Below are 24,599 nucleotides of genomic sequence, written 5' to 3' on the forward strand. Positions count from 1 at the left end.
CGGAGAGAGTGAAATTCAGCCTTGGCCCCGTGTATTAGAGAGAGCTTCACTCCTCGATAGAGCGGGCAGTGGTGAAACCCAGTGGTGGATAGGAGTGAGTATTTTTGGAAGTGCACTGTGCGGACTGAGGGTCATAGTTGTGTGTGTGTTCGACCTATCCAACAGAAGCTCGTAAGGAATGCTCTGTGTGAACGAAGATCCCCAGTGTTGTGAGTAACTTACCCCTGTGAAGTATTATTGACCTGTGCTTACAGCAACCACTTACCTGTGTCTCAAGGAAAGCTCTGTGTGAACGAAGATCCCCAGTGTTGTGAGTAACTTACCCCTGTGAAGTATTATTGACCTGTGCTTACAGCAACCACTTACCTGTGTCTCAAGGAAGGCTCTGTGTGAACGGAGATCCCCAGTGTTGTGAGTAACTTACCTCTGTGGAGTATTATTGACCTGTGCTTACAGCAACCACTTACCTGTGTCTCAAGGAAAGCTCTGTGTGAACGAAGATCCCCAGTGTTGTGAGTAACTTACCCCTGTGAAGTATTATTGACCTGTGCTTACAGCAACCACTTACCTGTGTCTCAAGGAAGGCTCTGTGTGAACGGAGATCCCCAGTGTTGTGAGTAACTTACCCCTGTGGAGTATTATTGACCTGTGCTTACAGCAACCACTTACCTGTGTCTCAAGGAAAGCTCTGTGTGAACGAAGATCCCCAGTGTTGTGAGTAACTTACCTCTGTGAAGTACTATTGACCTGTGCTTACAGCAACCACTTACCTGTGTCTCAAGGAAAGCTCTGTGTGAACGAAGATCCCCAGTGTTGTGAGTAACTTACCTCTGTGAAGCATTATTGACCTGTGCTTACCGCAACCACTTACCTGTGTCTCAAGGAAAGCTCTGTGTGAACAAAGATCCCCAGTGTTGTGAGTAACTTACCTCTGTGAAGTATGATTGCCCTGTGCTTGTAGAAACCCCTTACCTGTGTCACAAGGAACGTTCTGTGTGAACGAAGACCTCCAGTGTTGTGAGTAACCTACCTCTGTGAAGTGTTATTGACCTGTGTCTACAGCAACCACGTACCTGTGTCTCGAACAGAATGCCCTTGTGAATGAGGAACCCCAGTGTTGTGAGTTGTTTCCCTGCATGATCCACTAACGGTCTCTGCTTCCAGTAGCGTCCGCAGAACAACGAACCTAAGGCAGAGGAGAGAGAGAGAAGACGGGGAATTAGAGCAGCAGTAAGATCGCATCAAAGCACATTGTGATAACCTTTCTGTTCTTGATTCTGCCTCCAGGAAGAAGTGGAGTGCGCCACGGGTTCTAGGACCAGTGCCATAAGGAGCCCCTGTCCCCGGTCCTTGTCACGAGTGGCCCTGGAGGGCAGAAGAAGCCATATTAGTTTTTAACCTTGCCCTTTCCCTCTTTCCCTTTTTTCTTTTTAAATATTTAAATAAAGTTTATTTTAAACGTAGTATACTCGTCTGTCTGGTCATTGGGGCGGTCTTGGGAAACTCCTCGAGGTGGAAGAGTTGAGATGGGTGTGACCTTTAGTATATTTGGGTCCGCCCCTGGCCGTGACAAGTATATTTGTAATCTATTAAAAAGTGAAATATATTTGATATGCAAAAACAGGATATTTATTTTAAATAGGGAAAATATGCATACATTTTTTATAAATTGTAAACAAAAACAACAATGCTTCTGACAATAAAATCAACTGTGTTTGGCAGTTCATTGTGAATTCAGCAACTTTGTATTTGTGTTTGAATTTAAGACTGAGACAATTTTATTTAAAAAAATTTAAACATTTTATTACAAAATGTATATTAAACTTAATCATGTACATTCTTTTGAAGTACAAAAAAGAAAAAGTAATCACAATGAATTGTATTCATTATACATCAAAATAAGTTAACTTTTTAAAGAACTAAAAACATACTGACTTTAAATAATTTTTAAGTAAACTTTAATTGAGCTTTATTACAAAGTGCATTTTTTAAAAATTGTAATGAAAAATGTATTTTCCTAAATCACAATTAAGTTGCCTTTAATGTCAGAATGTCTATTAATGTCTATTTTGTTGCCGCTCTGGCGCTCTCATTATTCAGTTGAGTTTTTCAGCTTTTAGACGTTGGTGGTATCACATCAAATGAGTGATTCTGGGACAAAATCCTACACTGTTTAATATGATTATACACTGCTTTGCTGGCCGGATAAAAGTGTTTGCTCACCTCTGGACTAAATCATAATGAATTAAAATTAGTTTCACATCTTTTACATAATGGTAGCATAACTGAGTTAGGTCTTATGCACTATGCTGCATGCTGTATATTCTTTATTTTATTATAGTTGCTGTTTACATGTGTGTAATATTACGAATTGTTGGTTAAATTCACAAATTTACTTAGCATAAGTTGTCAGACTGAATAGACTGCATAGTTGAATGATTAATCAGATGGTCAATACAGATGTTTTTGAAGGACCTCCTATAGCAAAAGAGTCCTTATAAAATAAGAGGCACAGTCCAAATTCACTAAACGAGCTGGATGATCGATCATCATTCTGTCATCATGGCTCTTACTGCTGGTTGTTTTTGGAAAGGACTCCTGCTGCTCTCTTTTCTCTTCATTTCTATAAATGGACAAACAGAGCCGTAAGTCACTTTTTATGATCACTGTGTTTGTTTTTATTCCATAGTTGTTCTGTTTTATTGCTGCCTGTCACATTTTTTAATGCATGACAATAAATAAATATATATTTATATATTTGCATTCAAATTTCAGTATTTCTAAAATCTCTATAATTCATTAAACCCTAGACACTCAAATGCACTTGACAGAATATGATATTAAATTTATCATCTCTTGACAGCTCTTTCATGGTGACATTTCCTGCAGTGATCCAGTCAGGATCTGAAGCTAAACTGTGTGCAAGTCTCCTGAAGCCCAATGAAAGTCTTGTAATGACCGTTCATCTAGTGAAGGATGACCAGATCACATTATTACTGCAGGAGAAAACAGATGAAGAGTTTCATCGCTGCTTCAACTTCAAGGTTTGACATCAAAACAATCTGCATGATAAAAAACAAGATCATAACGCATGTTTGCTGCATTATCATCTTATTTCATTATTGTTAATGATGTGTTTGTGATTATTTCTCATCAGGCTCCATTAGTGGAAGGAGAATCAGTGCAGAAAATAAAGGCTGAAATTAAAGGGGAGTCTTTCAAGATGACTGAAGAGAGAAAAGTTATGTTTAGACATTACAATCCTTTGACCTTTATCCAGACTGATAAACCCATCTATAATCCAGGACAAACAGGTGAGATGATTCAAAGGTTAAAACAAGTAGGTTGACACAACAGAGCAGTTGTATGTTGTGTTTGTACAGCAGTTCAATATTGACAGGTCAAATTTCATACTATTTTACATACATAAATAGAGTGGGAGTTTGGATGGGGATCAGTGTTCGAATTATGTCAAAGCTTATGGGGGTCCCCTACCTAAGCCCCACCCCCTGTAAAAGCTCCACCCCCCTCATTATAGGGTCGCTGTGATTTTACAAAGTAAGATGTGATCCTGGACCAACAATAATCTGATCCTGGTTTTAATCAAAGAAACCCCAAATTACCCTTAACTCAAACCCTAAACATTTTTTACCCCTAACATTAGTGTGAAACACTGGCAAGGCGAGACATTTTAAACAGAACATGGGTAAAATAGGGTGGACCTCAATGCCTACTCTCAAATTTACATATTTTTACTAGTATTGGTTAAATGGATTACATTGCGTTTTTAAATCATAGATCGAATAATTTTCAGATCAGCAAAACTGGGGCTAGGAAAATGAAATAAGAACAAATTAAGAAATGATGAGCATATAAAAATAGAAAAGAACAAAGTTACAAATAAAGTAAGATCTAACAGTAGTATTTAGGTATAAATAATATCAAATAAGCATTTACCCCTTTCTTCTTTATTATATAAATTAAATATAATAAATCTTTTTAAAGATACAGAAGTGATTTTCCTTTGTTTTCTGTTGTTTAATTAATATAAATGACAGAAACACAAGCAGATAAGAACTGCTACTTTCAGACCAACACAAAGATTTGACTTCTTTCTGAACTGTTTGCACTCACTTTAAGACATAACTGAATGTTTTTATGAGAATAGGTGCCAAGACTGTGGTATTTCAAAATAATTTTGTGTTTGCATGCTTTAGAATCGCGCGTCTCTGTGCGTCCGCTTATGGGTGTGCGTCCATTTGAGTATGGGTGCGCGTCATTGCCTGTGCACACACAAAACAGCTTACTTTAACATCTTGCACTCAAATTGTTTAAAATCACTTGCATGTTAACATTTGCAAGGTTATAAACCACACATGCAAAAGATAAGCTTTCTATAAATAGTTATTTATTTCTGAATGATGCGTATTTGAGCGATTCGACTATATGCTTATTTATTATCATTTATGCGTGATTTCTTCTGCTTTCCCAAAAAATATATTTTGTGTTTCTTGACTTGGTGGACCAGCTGTCAATTTGAGTGTGTAGCCTCGCCACTGTTATGAAACAATAGTTTGATAAGAATAAAAAAGCCCTAACTCTAAAGATTACTAAACATTCTTACCGTCACTGAGGTGAATATAATCCACACGACACGCAGACAGAGACATTAACTCGTCTGTCAATTCCTCCAGAAAACAGCGGGAGGCGCACTTGGGAGTTTATATTTATTTCAGACTGAAATCATTTGAATTAGTTTATTGCGAAATTGGGACAAATAACGGACAGTGTAGCCTATCGCTTTGTGACAGCGCAACATGAGAATTTTAAATTCATGTTGTATTTTAATTTTAATAATAACCAGGGGACCCCCCTAATTTATATTTTTGTGGTTTATGGGGGGTCCCTCGAGGTTTATAGCAGGTCCGGGACCCCCCCAGACCCCCTTCAATTCGAACACTGATGGGGATTAAAAAAATCTAATGTCCCCAACTAGAGTCCTCATATTGAATCTTGGCCATTTCCATTAGTGAATATTGGGATGTACCATATTTTACAAAACTTTTTGGCAATTTGGAGGTGTTAAAGAATTAAAGGAGCTGTACACAGTGTTTCTACTTAAACTAATCCCTTTTCAATTGCCTTTGTGTGAAGGGGTTGTAATCTCACATTAAAATGATCCACTTTGCGGGTTTTGCTATTACCTCTGAAAAAAAATATTATTATTTTTATGTGAAAGTACCGGGCCGGATTTGGCGCGAAATCCAGTGACGTCGCCTGCATGCGCGCTCCCGAGCCTCTCGCCTCGTCTACTGACTTTGCACTCAACAGCAACTACACTGCACCATGTCTGATAACATTAAGAAACGACCTGCTCCCAGCACAACACGGACTTCAACACAAACTCTACATATTGTGAAAGAAAAAAATAATCTGCTGAAGCTCATAAAGCCAAACGTGAATCGGATCAACTTCGTACAAAAACATGGATTAACGTTGGCAGGGCATTTGAATTATGGAGAAACCTCTGCTTTGTTTTGGGTATAAAAACGGATCCGGAGTTGGCTTTCATCCTATTGGACAGGTCAGCTAACATTACTACAAAGCATGTAAAATATATTTCGATTATGTGCTTTAGTTTTTTAGATGCTGTTTCGGTTTGCTAGCCTTCGCTTTAGCGTGTGTTCGCCCAGCCGTCGTCGATCGATGACGTAAAACTGCGGAGCGCGTTTGTTTGCGTGTGTGCGTCCGTTTTTTAAAAGTCTTTAAACTCGTACAGTCTGACATTGATGGAAACTGAGATTATACAGTGTGATATGGACTTAACTACGATATTGATTGCACAGTGTGGCAAGCAACAATCCTAAAGGACCGGGGCTTTACTGTTATACTGAAATTGAAACTGAAATTGTTCAGTGTAGTTCACTAACCGTTTTTGTTATCTTACCGTAAATATACCTATGTAACACACTACATAGGCTAAATGCAGTCAATTTAACGTTGCAGTGGGAGTTTACCTGAGTTTCCAGCATGTTGTGTGGTGCTTTCTCAGGTGTGTTGCATCTCAGTCTGGCCATCGCTCATGAGTTCGAGCACGCGCTTGTAAACTTATTGGTTGCAATCTGAAACATCACCGCTAGAGGCCGCTATAAACTACGTACAACCCCTTTAACTAACATAAAATATTGAGCTTCACACTGTATCCTAAATTTCAAATGATAAAAGCTGGGCAGTGGTCTGGTGGTTAGAGAGTCGGGCATGAAGGTTCCCGGTTTATTTCCCAAGACTAGCAGGTCAAATGCCCAGTTCCTCCCCTGGTGCTGTATTGCTAGCTGTCACTGCTCTGGGTGTATGTCTGTTTATACTCACTGGGATGGTTTAAATGCAGAAGTCACAAGGTATGAGTTACTATGAATTGGCCATTAGATCTAACACTTATATTGCTCTTCCATTGATCAAGAATGCCAAATGTGAGATCACGTGACCTGTTGACAGAGATGGCCGCTTGAGTCTTGAGCTCCTCTCTTCGGCGTTTTAAATCATCCGGCTACGCTGTAATTTTGACACAAAACGGACGTCTTTGTTTACAGTATCTAACTTTTAACGGGCAATGGCTAAACGTCAACTCTTACCATCGTCCCCAGAGAAAAAACGGCTGAAAGACCCGGACGACGAGAAACTGCGCAACATGGTGGCTGACGAGCTAAAACTACAGCTCGGCGTTGTTCGAGAAATTTTTAGGGAGGAGATCCAACCGATGGTAGAAAGAATCGGCTCTCTCGAAAAAGAGATGAACGCGATTAGCAACAATTTTGATAACATCCAATCCGCGGTAAGAAAAGTGAAACAAGACTCGATCGAAGTCAAACAGTCCGTGGTTACGCTACAAGACAAGATGGCGAGGCTGGAGGATAAGAGCAGACAGAGTAACCTGCGTCTTGTCGGCCTTAAAGAGGGGGAAGAAGGAGACGATCCTGTGGGTTATCTACAAGCTCAGCTGCCAAGATGGATTCCGGCTCTTCAAAACAGCAGGATGGAAATAGAAATAGCACATCGAATCTACACCGGCGATAGCAAAAGAAAGGGCCCGCGAACACTGATTTTCAAATTGCTACGGTTCCAAGACAGAAACGCCATCCTTAAAGGAGCTCGCGCCGCAGGCCAAATTTCTCATATAGGCAACCTGCTTTACTTCTACCCGGATTATAGTAATCAAACCGCCACTCAAAGACGGGAGATGAACTTATCCAGGAAGAAGCTCACGCAGATAGGCATCTCCTCCTTCATGATCTACCCCTCTGTAGTAAAGGTAACGCACCACGGATCAACAACGCTCCTCCAAACACCGTCGGAAGTTGAAACGTATCTCGCTCAACAACAGGCTCTCACCACCCCTCCATCGGCACGCAACAACACCCCAGCCGAAGCGTTAATGGAAGCCAGTCTTTGATATCGAAGGGAAAGACGACATTCTTGTACGGCGCGGCTTTGTCAAGAAAGTTATGGACAAATCGCGATGCCGAAGTGAGCCCTAGCTCGGGTGATCGACTGTTACACCGGCCACGTATCCCGAATATGTCATTTCTCAGGCGGACAGGAGAGTTTGTTCCTACTCTCCGCTTACTGCCTTTCCATTCAGTTCTGACTGTTGTTCATTTAATGTTCCAGATGCCATGATATGTTTTTGTAAGTCCACATATTTTTGTTTTTCATTTAAAATGTATACATTGCTGTGTATGATCTATGGCTCTTAACGTAATTTCTTGGAACGTCAATGGTTTAAATGGTGCAATCAAAAGGACAAAGTGCTTAGATTATTTAAGATCTAAAAAGGTGTCAGTTGCATTGATACAGGAATCTCATTTAAAAGCAGGTGACGTTAACAGATTTCAAAACAGGCATTATAAATTAATCGCCTCTTCCTCCTCCACTAATAAAACAAAGGGGGTGATGATACTTATAGCCCGTCATCTCTCTTTCCATATTCATCATACTAAGAGTGACGCGGACGGCCGTATTACGTGTGTGCTAGGTACCTGGTCCCATAATAAATATGCCTTTATTTCTGTTTACGCCCCTAATGAACACGACAATGCATTTTATCAACAACTCATACAAATGATACTAAGTTTCGATGGCTATCACCTTATAATAGGTGGTGACTTCAATACGGTGCATGATCCCTTACTTGATAGATCTCAGTTGTCACCGTCTGATTTAGCATCTTCTAAGCTGTTTAAAGAATTTATAAAGCAAATAAGTGTATGTGACATATGGCGAGTGAAAAACTACAACGTCAGAGATTTTACTTTTTTCTCAGCTCGCCACAAAACTTTTTCTCGTATTGATTACCTGCTGATATCACCTGCTTACATTCCATTTATTGATAGTACTGATATATTACCTCTCCTTCTCTCTGATCACTCCCCTGTGACCTTAAGTCTTCTTCCATACCCTCTCTTAACTGGCCTTAAACGCTGGAGATTCAATACCTCCTTACTTAATGATCAAAAATTTCTCACACAACTACGTACCTCTTTAGTTGATTTTATTCAACTAAATAACGATTCAGCAAATAATCCTCAATCTTTATGGGAGGTCACAAAATGTTTTATAAGAGGAAAATGCATTGCCTTCTCTTCCTATCGTCAAAAAATAAGGAACAGTCGTAGAAATGAACTTGAAAATCTAGTCCAGGTGACAGAACGAGAACTTAAAAATACTTACAGTCAGCATAAGGCAGAAGAACTACGAGCACTTAAATCTGAGCTGAAGGGGTTACTTTTACATAGAGCAGAATTCATTATGCATCGCACAAGGCAGTCATATTATTTTAATGGTGAGAGGCCAAGCAGGTTATTAGCGGCAAGGATAAAACAGATAGAATCCAAAGCAAATATACAAGCAGTGAAGAAAAATGATGTTATATACACACAACCCGAAGATATCAATCAGATTTTCAAATCTTTTTATGAACAACTATATACCTCTAGTTCCTCCAGTAGTCCCCAACAATACATCTCTTTTCTTCAACAGTTGCATCTTACTAAGTTTGATGCAGACCATCAGGAGCTACTAAACCGTCCTATATCCCCAGAAGAGCTAAAATTGGCCCTCGACTCTATGTCAAAGAACAAAGCCCCAGGTAATGACGGAATTCCACCTGAATTATTATCATCTATCTGGGACATAGTATCACCACTTATTCTTAACTCCCTAAATTACGTGATTAAAATTAGTTCTCTGCACAGAGACCAAAACACAGCTCTCATAACTCTGCTACTTAAAGGAGCATTTCACCCGTAGAAACATTAATCTTTATTGAAAGTGTGTCATATTTGTAGTCGAAATGTACCATACATTTAGAATTTGGTGCCTATTTGACAGAGAAAAGGGGTGTTTGTAGTCTCACTCCCTCAACAAAGACATTGCACTTCCTTCTTTCAATGATGCAAAATGATGATTTTTACATCATTGAAAGAAGGAAGTGCAACACTGAAATTTGTATTTCTCCTGTCTTAGCGGCAACTGAGGAAATGATGCATGACCATTCAAAAACATGACTGGGGTTCTAACTATACAAAGCTTAATGCAAATGGGTGAAGTGTCCCTTTAAGAAAGGGAAAGATCCCCTAGAATGTTCCAGTTACCGACCCATTAGTCTAATTGCCACTGATGCAAAACTTCTCGCTAAAACCTTAGCTATTAGACTCAATAAATGTGTAGGTAAGATTATTAATTATGATCAATCCGGATTTCTTAAAGACCGGTTTGCTTCTGATAATATTAGATGGCTATTTCAAATTATCCATGGATCCGATTCCTATCAGGCCTCCGCTGCAGTCATCTCACTAGACGCGGAGAAGGCCTTCGATAGAATCGAATGGGGATTCTTATGGGCGGTCCTTGAACACCTAGAAGTCGGTCAGCAATTCATTAATATGGTCAAAACCCTTTATAACAACTGCTCAGCCAGTGTGTTAACTGGATCCATAATTTCCCGCCCCTTTACTTTGGGTCGTGGTACCCGTCAAGGTTGTCCACTATCGCCTATTCTTTTCACACTTTCAGTAGAGCCGCTAGCACAAGCAGTGCGCCGGTCCTCGATTATTCGTCCCATTATTTGTGCAAATATCTCACACAAAATTTCCCTCTACGCGGATGACATTCTGCTCTATGTATCTGATATATCATCATCAGTTCCTGAATGTTTAAACCTTTTTAAAATATTTGGTGCTCTATCCGGTTACAAAATTAATTGGAATAAATCCGCTTTAATGCCACTCAATGATGCAGCAAAACGGGAATGTCTCAATCTACCATCTCAGATTCCCATAGTCCAACAATTTACATATCTGGGCATCACCATCTCATCCCCAATTTCCCAAATTTCTAAGAATAACTATCAAACTCTGTTGAGCAAGATTAAAGAAGATCTAATCAGATGGTCCCCCTTATGTTTGGCTCTTCATGGAAGAATATCCACCATAAAAATGAACGTACTTCCAAGGGTTAATTTTTTATTCTCCACAATACCAATTGCACCACCTGCATGCTTTCTTAAAGAACTTAAAACAGCCATTAGTAAATTTATATGGAATAAGAAAAGACCCAGAATTAGACTTAAAACAATGCAACGTAAAAAACCTGACGGAGGTTTATCCTTTCCTGATTTTAAACTATATAAGATGGCTTTTCAGATGAGACCAATTAAAATATGGGTTAACCCTGATTCCTTAGTTACATGGCGCAGTATAGAAGCAAACATTGTCCATCCAATTCGCTTACAAGATCTACCATTCTCTGCCATAACTAAAGATTTTAAGAAAAAGCTTGGACCTATCATTGAATATTCTTTAGAAACTTTTAAAAACATTGAAAAAATCAAGGGAGGTCCCTTTTTATATACAAAATCTACACCTATATGGCACAATGTCAATATACAGACTGGTAATAAGCCATTTGTATTCAAAGCCTGGTCTGATTCCGGTATTTATACTTTAAATGACATTTATAACAACAAAGGCCTTAAGTCGTTCCAAGATTTAAGCGTAGAGTTTTCTATACCTGGATTTTCTTTTTTTTTATATTTGAGATTGAGATCAGCCCTTAAAGCATATGGTGTCCCCTGGTCCTCAGAGTTACGGATACACCCCTTATGGGATTGGCTAGACCTTAAGATCCCTACCAGTGGCTTAGTATCCAAAGTCTACGACTCAATTCTTTGTTCTCAATATTCATCTATCTTAGCCACATATTCCTGGGAACGTGAAGACATAGCCAAACCCGACTGGGACAATGTATGGGGAAATTGTTTCACTGCCTCTAAGAATTTGGCACACCAGATGATCCACTACAAATCTATTAATAAGGCTTATCTTACCCCAAGTGTTCTGTACAAGATGAAGTTTAGAAATGATCCCTATTGTCATATTTGTAATAACTCCATTATAGGTTCATATATACACATGTTTTGGGAATGTCCTAGTATACTTTCCCTATGGACCTATGTATCCTCCACTCTCTCGGACTTTTGGTATATGGACATACCCAAGGACCCACTACTTCTCCTGTTATTAGACGACTCCACTCTTAAGTTAAATACTAATCAAAAAAGGATACTCTTGGCGGCCAGTACGGCTGCCAAAAAGACTATTCTGAAACTATGGTTTGAACCATCCATCTCTCCAAACTTCATCTGGCTATCTTTCTTCAGAGACATTGTTCTATTAGAATGTACCACGGCCAAACTCAATGGTGCAAAGGATCGGACTATCGAAAGCTGGGAAGAAATGGCAGAAATCCTATTGGACAAATTGAAACGCTGATATCATTTTTAATGACTGTGAGGGCATTGATCTTAATTTCCTACTCTATATTGTTTTATACGATTTTCATCTCTGTACTACTTAACCCGTACTTTTGTCTATTTCTGGACGTTACATGTACACACTATGTGTGGCAGTAATCATGGCATCTGCTGTATATAGTTTGGATAAATTTCCATAAATAAATAAAAATATTGATCACAAAAAAAAAGAATGCCAAATGTAAAAGCCTGTGATGATCGTGGGAGTCTGGGATTGTGTAGATATAAGTATGACTGGAGATAATGATACAGGGTCTGTTGTTTGGACCATTGTTTTGGGGAAACTTGCACATTTAAACATGTATGTAATACCGCCTATTTAAAAAATAAATTTAAATATAGCTGCAAAGCAGTGATGGCGGGGTCAAGCCAAAAAGGGCACAAAATGAAGTATCAGTAATGACTGTCTTGATTTTAGATCTAAGTTTTCAGTAGATTAAGGCAAAAATAGCAATTTTTCAAATCTTGAGACCACTTGGTGGCGCTGCACCGAAACAATAGATGGTGCCTCGGGTCATGATTGTGATGACACCCACCAAATTTGATATACATATGATTAAGCAATGTTGAGATATAGCCTCAAATGACTTGACCACTGGGGGCACTGCACCGAGACAATAGATGGTGCCTCGGGTCATGATTGTGATGACACCCACCAAATTTGATATACATATGATTAACCAATATTAAGATATAGCCTCAAATGACTTGACCATTGGGGGCACTGCACCAAAACAAAAGATGGTGCCTCAGGTCATGATTGTGATGACACCCACCAAATATGGTGTACACACAATAAAGCGATCTGGAGATAAAGCCTCAAAACTCTTAACCACTAGGGGGCACTGAAAAGTTTACAAGGGCTTTCAAAAAATGTTGCTGATGAAATAGGTGGCGCTGTAACAAAACATTCAATGCACCCTCAATTTACATTTACAAGTTATTAAACATTCACCTATTCATACAATGTCAGCCATGCGAGAGCCATGAGCAGCTCAACACTTGGTCAGGTGGAGCTGGGGTTTGAACCACCAACCTTCCGATTTGTGGACAACCTACACTAACCACTGAACCACTGGAAATACACAAATCAATATGCAAAACTTTTGCAAATATAGCCTCAAATCCATTTCGTCGTGCTCGCCATCATATTTGTTGATGCGCTATACAATAACTGACTGGTCTATCAAAATCTTTTTATGACTTTTTGTCTAGAGTCTAGATTGTGTGTACCAAATCCAAGCCAATCAAACAAACGCTGTTGGAAGAGTTTGAAAAGTTGGTATGCTTTGAAATTGAAAATGGCAAAACGTTTTGGTATCGTTTGACTCGGCATGCCTCAAGGAATCTAACAATAACAATTTCATGATTTTAGACTCAATTTTGCAGTATATAAGCAAAAACAGTCACTTTTCAAATCTCGTGACCACTAGGTGGCCCTGTGACAAACCATTCCATGCACCCTCAGTTCATGAAATTTACAAGTTGTGAAATATTCACCTATTCATACACCGTCAGCCATGCGAGAGCCATCCAGCTCATCAGGAGCAGTTGGGGTTCTCAATGATACCTCAACACTTGGTCAGGTGGAGCTGGGGTTTGAACGACCAACCTTCCGATTTGTAGACAACCTACACTAACCACTGAACCACTGGAAATAGGCACATTAATATGCAAAACTTTTGCAAAGATATAGCCTCAAATCCATTCCGGCATGCTCGCCATAATATTTGTTGATGCGCTATACAATAACTGATTGGTCTATCAAAATCTTTTTATGACTTTTTGTCTAGAGTCTAGATTGTGTGTACCAAATCCAAGCCAATCAAACAAACGCTGTAGGAAGAGTTTGAAAAGTTGGTATGCTTTGTAATTGAAAATGGCATCCGAAAACGTTTTGGTATCGTTTGACTCGGCATGCCTCAAGGAATCTAACAATAGCAATATCATGATTTTAGACTAAATTTTGCATTATATAAGCAAAAACAGTCACTTTTCAAATCTCGTGACCACTAGGTGGCCCTGTGACAACGCGTTTCATGCACCCTCAGTTCATGACATATAACAGTTGGGGTTAGATGTCTCACTCGTGGACACCTCAAGACTTGGTCAAGTGGAGCTGGGGTTTGAACCACCAACCTTCCAATTTGTAGACAACCTACACTAACCACTGAACCACTGGCAATGCACACATTAATGTGCAAAACTTTTGCGAAGATATAGCCTCAAATCCATAAATTTAATATCAAGTTATAATTAGATATAAGCAAAAATAGCAATTTTTCAAATCTCGTGAAAACTATGTGGCACTGTGACGAAACTGTGCACGCACCCTCATGTCATGACTGCCATCAAAACTATTTTGGCAAAGATACAGCCTCAAATCTGTTTGTTCGCGCTCTACGTAAAATGTTATGACGCGGTATACGGAAACGGATTGGCGAATCGACACGAATTCCATAACTTTTTGCCATTAGTGTCTCTAGATGCTAAACACCCATTCTTTACGCAAATTGGACAAAAGCTCTAGGACGAGTTCGAAAAAGTAGGTTTTACAAACAATTCAAAATATCAAAATAATTAGCATTACGGAAATGACGTCATATGGTGCAATCGAATCGGCATGAGCCAAGGAATCAGAAGAAACAATAATTGCATTTCTATGACGTATGGGTCAGCAGTTACAACCAAATATGCAAGTGAAAATTTGGACTGTTGGTGGCGCTATCGGGTTTGACAAAGACACTCCAAATTTGGTGTCGGGACTATTTGGAATGTCCTCTTTGAGTGTGCCAAATTTCATAACTTTCCGACAAAAAAAGTTAAAATTCAAAATGGCCGACCCCCAAAATGGCCGACCGAAAAAATTTTGGTATCGTTTGACTCGGCATGCCTCAAGGAATCTAACAATAGCACTTTTATAATTTTAGACTCAAGTTTGCAGTAGTTATAAGCAAAAATAGCCATTTTTCAATTCTCGTGAACACTAGGTGGCGCTGTGACGAAACTGGGCATGAACCCTCAGGTCATGACTGCCATCAAAACTACCAAGTGTCGTGTGAATACGTTCAACTTTGGCGAAGATACAGCCTCAAATCCGTTTTTCCGCGCTCTACATAAAATTCGTTGACGCGGTATACGAAAACGGATTGGCGAATCGACACAAATTCCATAACTTTTTGCCATGAGTGTCTCTAGATGCTACACACCCATTCTTTACGCAAATTGGACAAAAGCTCTAGAACGAGTTCGAAAAAGTAGGTTTTACAAACAATTCAAAATATCGAAATAATTAGCATAACGGAAATGACGTCATATGGTGCAATCGAATCGGCATGAGCCAAGGAATCAGAAGAAACAAGAATTGCGTTTCTATGACGTATGGGTCAGCAGTTATAACCAAAAATGTAAGTGAAAATTTGGACTGTTGGTGGCGCTATTGGGTTTGACATAGACACTCCAAATTTGGTGTGATGACTATTTGGAATGTCCTCTTTGAGTGTGCCAAATTTCATAACTTTCCTACGTACGGTTCTATGGGCTGCCATAGACGCAATGGCGGAAGAAGAAGAATAATAGAAAATAATAATAAGAAGAAGAAAACTAACAATCCCAATAGGGGTCTCGCCCATTCTGGGCTTGACCCCTAATTTTAGAGAAAATCAAATATATGTGTATTTAATGCCCAAAATTACACAAATACATAATTTGAAATCTTTGTAAAGGTTTAACAGTTCTTAGGCAACAAGCAGTAACTGTCCATATGAGAAAGACAACATTTAACACAATAAAACATGTTTTTAACTTATTTATACCTAATTTATTTTTCAGTACATTTCAGAGTTGTTACCATGGATACAAATTTTGTACCCCTTGAACAACAGGTTTGGCATTTTGTTCTTTTACTTTTTAACTTTACTTGTACAGCAGTTTATTTATATAATTTTACTCATTTCAAAACAGAAATTTTGTGCAATAGTTTTGAATAATTTTGACATTTTACATAATTTTGACATTTTCAATCAAATTCGATTTAATTATCATTTGCTCTTTTGTTTACAGTACAGTACAGTGGTGCTTGAGGTAAGAATACAAAACCTCCTGTACAGTCATTCACGACAGACACAACTTAACCCTGTGAAAAGACTTAAAGGAGCATTTCACCCGTAGAAACATTCATCTTTATTGAAAGTGTGTCATATTTGTAGTCAAAATGTAACATACATTTAGAATTTGGTGCATATTTGACAGAGAAAAGGGGTGTTTGTAGTCTCACTCCCTCAACAAAGATATTGGACTTCCTTCTTTCAATGATGCAAAATGATGATTTTTACATCATTGAAAGAAGGAAGTGCAACACTGAAATCTGTATTTCTCCTGTCTTAGCGGCAACTGAGAAAATTATGCATGACCATTCAAAAACATGACTGGGGTTCTAACTATACAAAGCTTTATGCAAATGGGTGAAGTGTCCCTTTAAAAGGGGTGTTGGCATATAGTTTTGATAGGCTACATCGAAGAGTTTACCTACTGCCCTATTTTTAGAGAACAGAATAATTCACCAAAACTTAATATTTTGTATTTGCAAGTTTTGTAATAAAACTGTTAGAGATTTCTTCAGTATTGGTAAAGATTTATTAAACTGTCTATAACCTCTGCATTTTGTCTTTGGTATTAAACAGGACAGTCAAAATAACAGGATCGGTCAATGGACCAATATTTCCTCAACACGATGGATATTGCAGCGTTCTTATGACTTAAACCCTGAAGCGTGTCAGGGCACGTACACACTGAAGGCTCACATTGGTGAAAGACAGATAACATCTTATTTTCGGGTGAAAAAATATGGTAAGTTATAGCCACTAACAATGTGCAATTGTTTGCTTAAGACAAAGTTTATAAATAGTCATAATAGTCAGACTTCATTTAATTTTTGCCCTCTCAGTTTTGCCGAAGTTTGAAGTTACTATAAAAGCACCAGATAGTGTGAATGTGGCTCAGGAAATGAAAATTGAAGTTTGTGGAAAGTGAGTTTCACATAATATTTATTTATATTATATATAATATTTTATTTCACTTCTGAAATTGTATTCTTTAATCTATCATTCACTTGCATTTTTTCACAGATACACTTATGGGCAGCCTGTCCCTGGAAAATCGTGGATAAAAGTGTGTCGTAATCCTTCACATTACTCCAATGAAAATAAAATCTGTTTCACTGAAACCGTTGAGGTTTGTAAGTATGCAGGACAAGAAGAGGAATGTGATCTGTATTTAGTAGTCACTTTATTCTGTTTGTGTCTTTCATTACCATTAGATAAAGGAGACGGGCTGTGCCGTTCATTCTTTTAATGTGTCGGCCTTCAGCAACATTACAATAAACAATCAACTGCGAAATGTTTTTAATGTTGATGTGAAAGTAACAGAAGAAGGAACAGGTGAGCTGTGACTGTAGACATGAATTCACGCTTTTGCAATGTACTGATCATCTTTATTTGTATCATTTAAATAAACTGCGATTCAAAAGTCATTTAAATGTAAGATACAGAGTAACCATCTGTATTTAACAGAGACCACCATGACAAAATCAGAAACTGTATCCCTCACTTATGAAATTGGACATTTGGCAATTACAGACCTACCCACGACATATAAACACGGATCAGTCATAAAAGGAAAAGTAAGTTTGTCTTTTTTTTAACTTATCAATAAATGCACAGATCTTAACTCCTACTTATTTTTTCACTAGATCAAGGTTACAGATTTCAAAGGAACACCATTTCCAAACAAAGACGTTTATCTCTTTAAGGGGGAGGACTGGTCCCCAAATCTGCTCTTTAAGCTCACTACAGATGACAATGGACTGGCAGCATTCTCACTTAATACATCTAGTCTGCCTGAAAGTGATCTTAATCTGATGGTATGATAGTTTGTCCTAATCCAGTTTTCTGTTGTTTAGAGTATTAAATTATTGACATGGATCTGAATGGTTGTAATTTCTCGTTCATTGTTGTCCAGGCAAGCGTATATCCAGGATTTCATTTAAATAGCTACAGCAAGCCTTACATCTCTACAGATCAAAAAGGAGTTTCAATTTTCCAGCCCGCCACTCCATATACCCCATCATTTAGTGAACTGACTATAGACAATCTTAAGGAGTTCTTAAAGTGTGATGCTGAGCTTCCAGTAACCATTAATTATCATTTCATTGGAGAAGCCATTGATAACTTCAACACTGATATTGTCTATATGGTGAGTATCAATACTACATGTTCATTATCAGTGTAGAGTTTCATAGAGATCTGTTTGACAGTATTAACTGGTCAGTTTGTTAACAGTGTGTTGTGTGTTTGTCTCAGGTCTTGTCCAGAGGTGTGATAGTTCATCATGGATATGAGAAGGTTGAAGTGAAGACTTCTAATGGAGCAGCAAGTGGCACAGTGTCATTCAAACTGTCTGTTAAAGCAGATCTGACTCCAGTAGTGCAGATACTTGCATACTGTGTTCTGCCAAGTGACAATGTAGTTGCTGCGAGTCAAAACTTCAACACTGAAAAGTGTTTCAATAACAAGGTGTGAAACAATGTAGCAACTTGAATTTCAAATTACAATTTCCCATTTTTATTTTTACTGCTTTGAATTTGTATTTATATATATTTTTTCAAGAGTGAAATGATGAATCCTATTTTTTCCCGTATGATCTTCCTGTTGTGTTGTTGTCTCAGGTGTCTCTTCAGTTTTCTCCTGCTACAGCAGTTCCAGGTGAAGCAAACACAATACAGCTGTCAGCTCAGCCTGGTTCACTGTGTGCTCTCAGTGCTGTAGATAAAAGTGTTCACATCTTGGAACCAGGAAAACGTCTGGATGCTGATAAGGTCTCACTCAGTCTCATTCATACTCACTGTAGATAACTAGATGTAAAATATTCTTTGTTTTAAAAGTTATAAAAATGTAAAATACCTGTTATGAGCGATTATTATTCATCCTATTGCAGATTTTTGGCATTTTGCCAGTGCGTTCAGTGTCAAAATATCCATACCAGGCTGAAGATGAGCAAACATGTTTGCATGTCAGACCCCGTCGAGGTTTAGGAATAGATTACGCATATGAATCCTTAAAGGTAACAAAATTGATAATGATTTGAAATGATATATAAAACTAGGTAGTAATTTTTTGTATTTATTAAAGATATGCATAATGTAACGTCTCGGTTACATATGTAACCCACGTTCCCTGAAGGAAGTGAACGGATACGCCATGTCGTGACAACGTATTGGGAACGCGCTTCACGGGACCAGTCAACTTCCAGAACTAGTATAACACCAATGAACTTAGCATGCAGGTATTTGCATCTGCCAGCACCGCCCCTGACGCGTGAGTATACCCCCCAGGTGCAATACCAAATCAGCTATTTTCACTGAGAAAGCCGAGCATCCTTTGCCCAGACGACATCAGCAATGGTACAGCAGGGCCGTGGCAATGGGACATGACGTCTCTGTTCCCTTCCTTCAGGGACAAGGGTTACATACGTAACCGAGACGTTCCCTTTCAGTCGTGACCGACGTATTGGGAATCCCTTATAAAGCACCACAGAAGCTTCCCCTTCCAGTGCCTGCGTAAACCTTCCATCTCTAGATCTGAAGAGGCGGAAGCTGGGCTTACTACTGAGAGTCCCTTCACTACTTGTTTCTTAACCCACGGTAGTGAACTAGGCAAACCTGGGAAGCGAACCCGTCTCTGAGTAGACACATGAACTTGACAGAGATGGAGAGCGAGCTCTGCTAAGGGAAAATGTGGGCTGGTAATATAAACCCCACGGAATATATACACTTCTGGGAACCCCACATAGGGGGTGCTATATGGACACTAGGCCTATCACAGGTTACAGTGAATACAGCTGATGAAATGCTGACAGCCAATGCTCCGCAACATCAGCCGCCAAGGGCAGTGGATGAGTATCAAACTTTTGTGAAGTAATTAGGGTACTAATTTAGCTCCATAATGGCACTATGAATGTACGGGACATAACAAAGCCATAGCTGGGTCTGCATCATCCGAAGGCAGACTCACCACCTGATCTCTGAAAGGAGTGGTAGGAACCTTGGGCACCAGTGATGCACGGGTTGATCCGAAGTGAGTGGGTGCCTGCAGTCACCCCTGGTGACGCACAGTTACGACTCATCCAAAAATATTTTTAATGATATTCGGGTCGCGGTCGGTCGGGTTGTTTAAAATAAAGGCGTTGTATGGTGTAACACTCACCTGGCTCCGCGGATGGATGGCTGGGCAGGTGAGACTCCATTGTGGTGTACCCAAGCTGCTCAACAGACCTGTTGGCGATAGAGGAAGGGGAGGATGGCGTTTTTGTGACCGTTTGTAGCTCCCAAGTTTCTCTGGAGACCTGGAGAGGGAAAATTGCTCTATTTAAAGTGTGGGCGCTGGCTGAAAAGGAGTGGTCAAAGAGTGTTCCCCTCCATCTCCAGGTTGCCCGTCCTAGGGGTGCTACACTTCTTTTTCCTTTTCCATGTAGTGGGCAGGGCAGGCTGCTTATGGCGGGTTCCTCTGTGCTGCTTGGATGGAGGTGTGAAGGGGCCGTAGCAGGACACCCTCAGCGTGGAGCAGGCTAGATGGACCGGAAGGGGCAGCTGGGTTCCGATGCGGTATGAAGTAGATGGCCTCAGTCTGCTCTTGGGTGGCCAAGAACTGTTGGGCGAAGCTCTTGACATCATTGCCAAAAGACGGGTCTGGGAAATTGGAACATTCAGGAGACGATTCTTATCATCCTCCTTAATGTCCCGGGACACAGCCAGAGATGGCGTTCCTGAACCACTAGCTTGGACATTGCACGACCAACAGCCTGTGCGGTTACCTTGGTCGCATGGAGTGCCAGGTCAGTAGCCACACAAAGGTCTGAAAAGGCAGCTAAGTTGTGACCTCCTTTATGCAGATCCATCAGAGCCTTATGCTGAGGCCACCTCCCCACAGGCCCAAAACGCAGAAGGCGTTAGTGCGGATTACTGCTTACAAGCCTCCGAGGGAAGGGCAGGCTTATTCGTCCAGCTGGTTGGGGTGACTGGACACAGTTGCATCACAAACGACTGCTCCACTGTCGGGACATCACCATACCCTTTAGCGACACCGCCATCCAGAGAGGTGAGGGCTGAAAAGGTCGATAACCAGAGAAGAACGGGGTTCCCCATGACCAAGTTAGCTCATCATGCACCAAGGGGGAGAAAAGTACTAGGGATGAGAGTTAAGACGCTCGAGAAGCTCCAAAGTACCAATCGTCAGAGGTGTAAAGAGTAGCTGAAAGCCATACTTGAGTAAAAGTACAAATTCCTTACTGTAAAAATGACTCCACTACAAGTTACAAGTCACCAATTTAAATAAGACTTGAGTAAAAGTATTAAAGTAACCCAATTTAAAAGTACTCAAGTATTTTTACTCGTACTGAATGTTGGCTCAAAGATGCACTAGTCCTCAACACAAAGAGCATTATAGGTCTGGGCAGTGAAAACTAAGAAAGTTTATTTATGAGGTTTTATTTCCTAATATAGAAAAGAAATCAAACACCTCAAAATGTTGACCAGGCAGAACAAACACAGATTAAACATAGTCATAGTCTTTTGACTAAAATTTTTGTTTTAGTCATATTTTTGTCATCTGAATTGATTTAGTTTTAGTCTAATTGTATTCAACTAAATGCCATGAGATTTTAGTCTAGAAATCTACATTAAATTTAATTTAAACCCATTTCATTTTAGTCTAGTGTCATTGTGTACTTGAATGTGCCATGCTGAAAAATATATAGCCTAACTTTGTGATATAAATGTATGGTAACACTTTACAATAAGGTTCATTAGTTAACATTAGTTAGCTACATTAGTTAACATGAACTAATAATGAGCTGCACTTATACAGCATTTATTCATCTTTGTTAATGTTAAAGTGACACCATGTAATTTTTCAACCTTCATAATACATTTTCAAGACCCTTGTGATAGTACATCGACTTTAAATAGGTTGCATGACATGTCTACCATAGCCTGCCGGGGTCTGTATCACTTTTACTCGTATTTTAAAACTTAGGGTTTGTGGTAGTAACCAGAGCACAAAAAAAAACTACAAAATTCGACTGCTTTACGGCATACGTCACTTCCTCCACACAATTTGTTTTTCACGTGAATTTTGCTGGAGGCTACTTCAGGAGTGTAGAGAGCAGTTTCTAATATGTGACTCTGTGGCACAGTCTTTAGTGTCACGGACCTATGACACGGGCGACCCGGGTTCGATTCCCCTTTAAGGCAATTTTTTATATAAACTGTTGATTCATACATAAATGCGATGTTCTTTATAAATTACGGCGATTATATTGCATATAGTTCCCTGTATTCAGATGCTGTGTTCACGTATTTACCTTTCTTTTTACTGTGTCTATGATATTTACATTACAATCCAGGATGCTATAGCACTCAAACTTGCTCACAGTGTAAAACCAAACCCTATTCATTCACCAATCAGATCCGAGCGTTTCTCTCTTCTCTCTTCCTCATTTGCTGCGTTCCGCTGTCACTCGCGTGACGTATTACAAAGCGGCAGACCTAAACGCATCGGTTTACTTGGATTTGGAGCGATTTTCACACAAAAAAGAGGAATAACGAGCGCCATTGCGGAAAATCCTGGTGGCGAGGGAGAGAGAGAGGATGCAACAATATTTGTTTGGAAAAAGGCAAGGAAATACGTCTGGTCGTTTCTGAATTGGAAGGCTGCAGCCTCCGAAGGTCAAATATGCAGGCTGCACACGTCATCAAGCCTGGGTTATTAAGGTAAACTGAGCATTACATTCGCAAGTCATAAGCATACTGCAACAATTTACGATTAACTAAGTATAATAGTCAACTTTGTAATTGTTAATATTGTGAAATAAGACAGTCTTGATGACGTATTAGAAATACGACATCCGGAGGCTGCAACCTTCAGATTGAGAAATGGCTTCTGCCACGACGAGTTCCTCATCAGAAAGTTGTAACATGACTGCGTTTCTCCCTGTTGTCTCAAAATGTTTATCGTTTAGCATTTTAAATGTTTAGTTTTTAGTTTAGTTTTAAGGTTGGCCAGTTCCTTTCCTTTGCGACAGTGCTGCGGCGCTTGTGGGCTCTAGGGGCGCTAGAAGTGAAAAATACGTGTCTAGCACCCCCTAGTGGCCAAAAGTTTCATGGTGTCCCTTTAATTTCAACAATTACTAATACTTTATTAAAATCTTGTTAACATTAGTTAATGCACTCTGAACTAACATGAACAAACAATTAAAGCTTAAATTTTTATTAACTAACATTAACAAAGATGAATAAATAATGTAACAAATGTATTGCTCATGGTTTGTTCAAGTTGGTTAATACATTAACTACTGTTAACTAATGAACCTTATTGTAAAGTGTTACCAAATATTCTTATATAGGCCTATCCTAAAAAAGATATAATTTTAATATTTAAAAAATTCCAGTAAACTAAAATTACACTAACAGAAATATGATAATGCATATTAAAACGTGAAGTTGTTCATTTGAAAGATTAATTGTAAACACATGTAGTACGTAACACCACTATCTCACATTAAGTGCACTACATTTCTTCAGTCATGCATCCCTCTTTACAGTAAATACATTACAGCATACTTGATTAAATGTGAGGACAGTGAAATTGTACACTTATTATCAATCTTATAATGTACTTAAGTTACTCGGGCAATCAGTACAGGACCTCGCTGGTTTATTTTGACTTATATAGTAAGTTATATCAAGTTATGTAACTTAACAGCTCAGGTTAGCTGATAAAGTAGCATCAGAGTAAACATTTGTGCTTGCCTTTGAGTTGCGGGATGACCCTCCTGCAATCGCGCATCACTTTTATTTTGATTGTAGCATCACGTTTAACAAAGGGTCCCTTGACTGAAGCAAATGTGATATGCATCCATATGTTTGCTCTTTATCTCTTCTCTCAGACCAGACGTGAACTTTTCTCTACAGTTTATGACATACGCAGCACGCAGATGTCCCGCTACGGTGGCTCAACGCAAGCCATTCAGTGTTTGACATCAAAGTACCGCGAGACCAGACTTCTCCATATGCATTTGATTCGCTCTCGCAGTACTTCGATTTCATATGATTGCTCTGCGCAGCGCCAAACTAAGTCCCTCAGTTGTGTGTGTGCGTGTAACCTTGCGACCACAGATTCTATCCATCATCACACTTTCGTCTGACACTTTCGTCTCGTTTTTATTTGACGAATAAACAATGTAGCGAGTAACGTTAAGTGTCATTTCAAATGTAGTGGAGTAAAGAGTACAAATACCCAATCAAAAATGTAATTGAGTAGAGAGTAAAAGTTGCCTATATTTTTGATACTCAGTACAAGTACAAAGTAGCCCAAAAAATACTTAAGTACAGTAACGAAGTACATTTACTCAAGTACTTTACACCTCTGCCAATTGTCAAGGCGGTTGGGTGGTTCGGGTGGGGGAGATTGAGTCCAATCCAAGCCGACCACCGTCGCTGTCGAGAGAGCATAGCCGTCATCTCTGAGTTGGCTGCGGGCCGAGCTTCCCTGATGCAGATCCGGGCCAGCATCAGGAAGTGACGGCCCCCATCCATCCCTGCTGGAAAAAACAGCATACTAGCAAGACCAGCATATGTTGTGTTTTGGTGCTGGTATGCTGGTGACCACCAGCTAAA

The 24,599-nt window shown here is 39.4% G+C and overlaps 1 protein-coding gene across 1 annotated transcript in view; it reads left to right on the top strand.

Annotated features, from left to right (window-relative positions):
- The first annotated feature begins 2,488 nt into the window (after positions 1-2,488).
- LOC141279801 (alpha-2-macroglobulin-like) overlaps positions 2,489-24,599 on the top strand; it is a 29,753-nt gene continuing 7,642 nt past the window's right edge. Inside the window, exons 1-15 of the mRNA XM_065281261.1 lie at positions 2,489-2,645; positions 2,864-3,044; positions 3,158-3,314; positions 15,701-15,753; positions 15,932-15,952; positions 16,552-16,717; positions 16,815-16,896; positions 16,996-17,101; positions 17,187-17,307; positions 17,440-17,549; positions 17,619-17,789; positions 17,888-18,121; positions 18,229-18,441; positions 18,594-18,743; positions 18,863-18,988. Coding sequence (XP_065137333.1) covers positions 2,539-2,645; positions 2,864-3,044; positions 3,158-3,314; positions 15,701-15,753; positions 15,932-15,952; positions 16,552-16,717; positions 16,815-16,896; positions 16,996-17,101; positions 17,187-17,307; positions 17,440-17,549; positions 17,619-17,789; positions 17,888-18,121; positions 18,229-18,441; positions 18,594-18,743; positions 18,863-18,988 — 1,998 coding nt within the window. The 5' untranslated portion in view covers positions 2,489-2,538. The remainder of the gene's footprint in view (positions 2,646-2,863; positions 3,045-3,157; positions 3,315-15,700; positions 15,754-15,931; positions 15,953-16,551; positions 16,718-16,814; positions 16,897-16,995; positions 17,102-17,186; positions 17,308-17,439; positions 17,550-17,618; positions 17,790-17,887; positions 18,122-18,228; positions 18,442-18,593; positions 18,744-18,862; positions 18,989-24,599) is intronic.

This window comes from Paramisgurnus dabryanus, chromosome 8 (assembly GCF_030506205.2).
Source record: "Paramisgurnus dabryanus chromosome 8, PD_genome_1.1, whole genome shotgun sequence".
Taxonomy (NCBI): Eukaryota; Metazoa; Chordata; class Actinopteri; order Cypriniformes; family Cobitidae; genus Paramisgurnus; species Paramisgurnus dabryanus.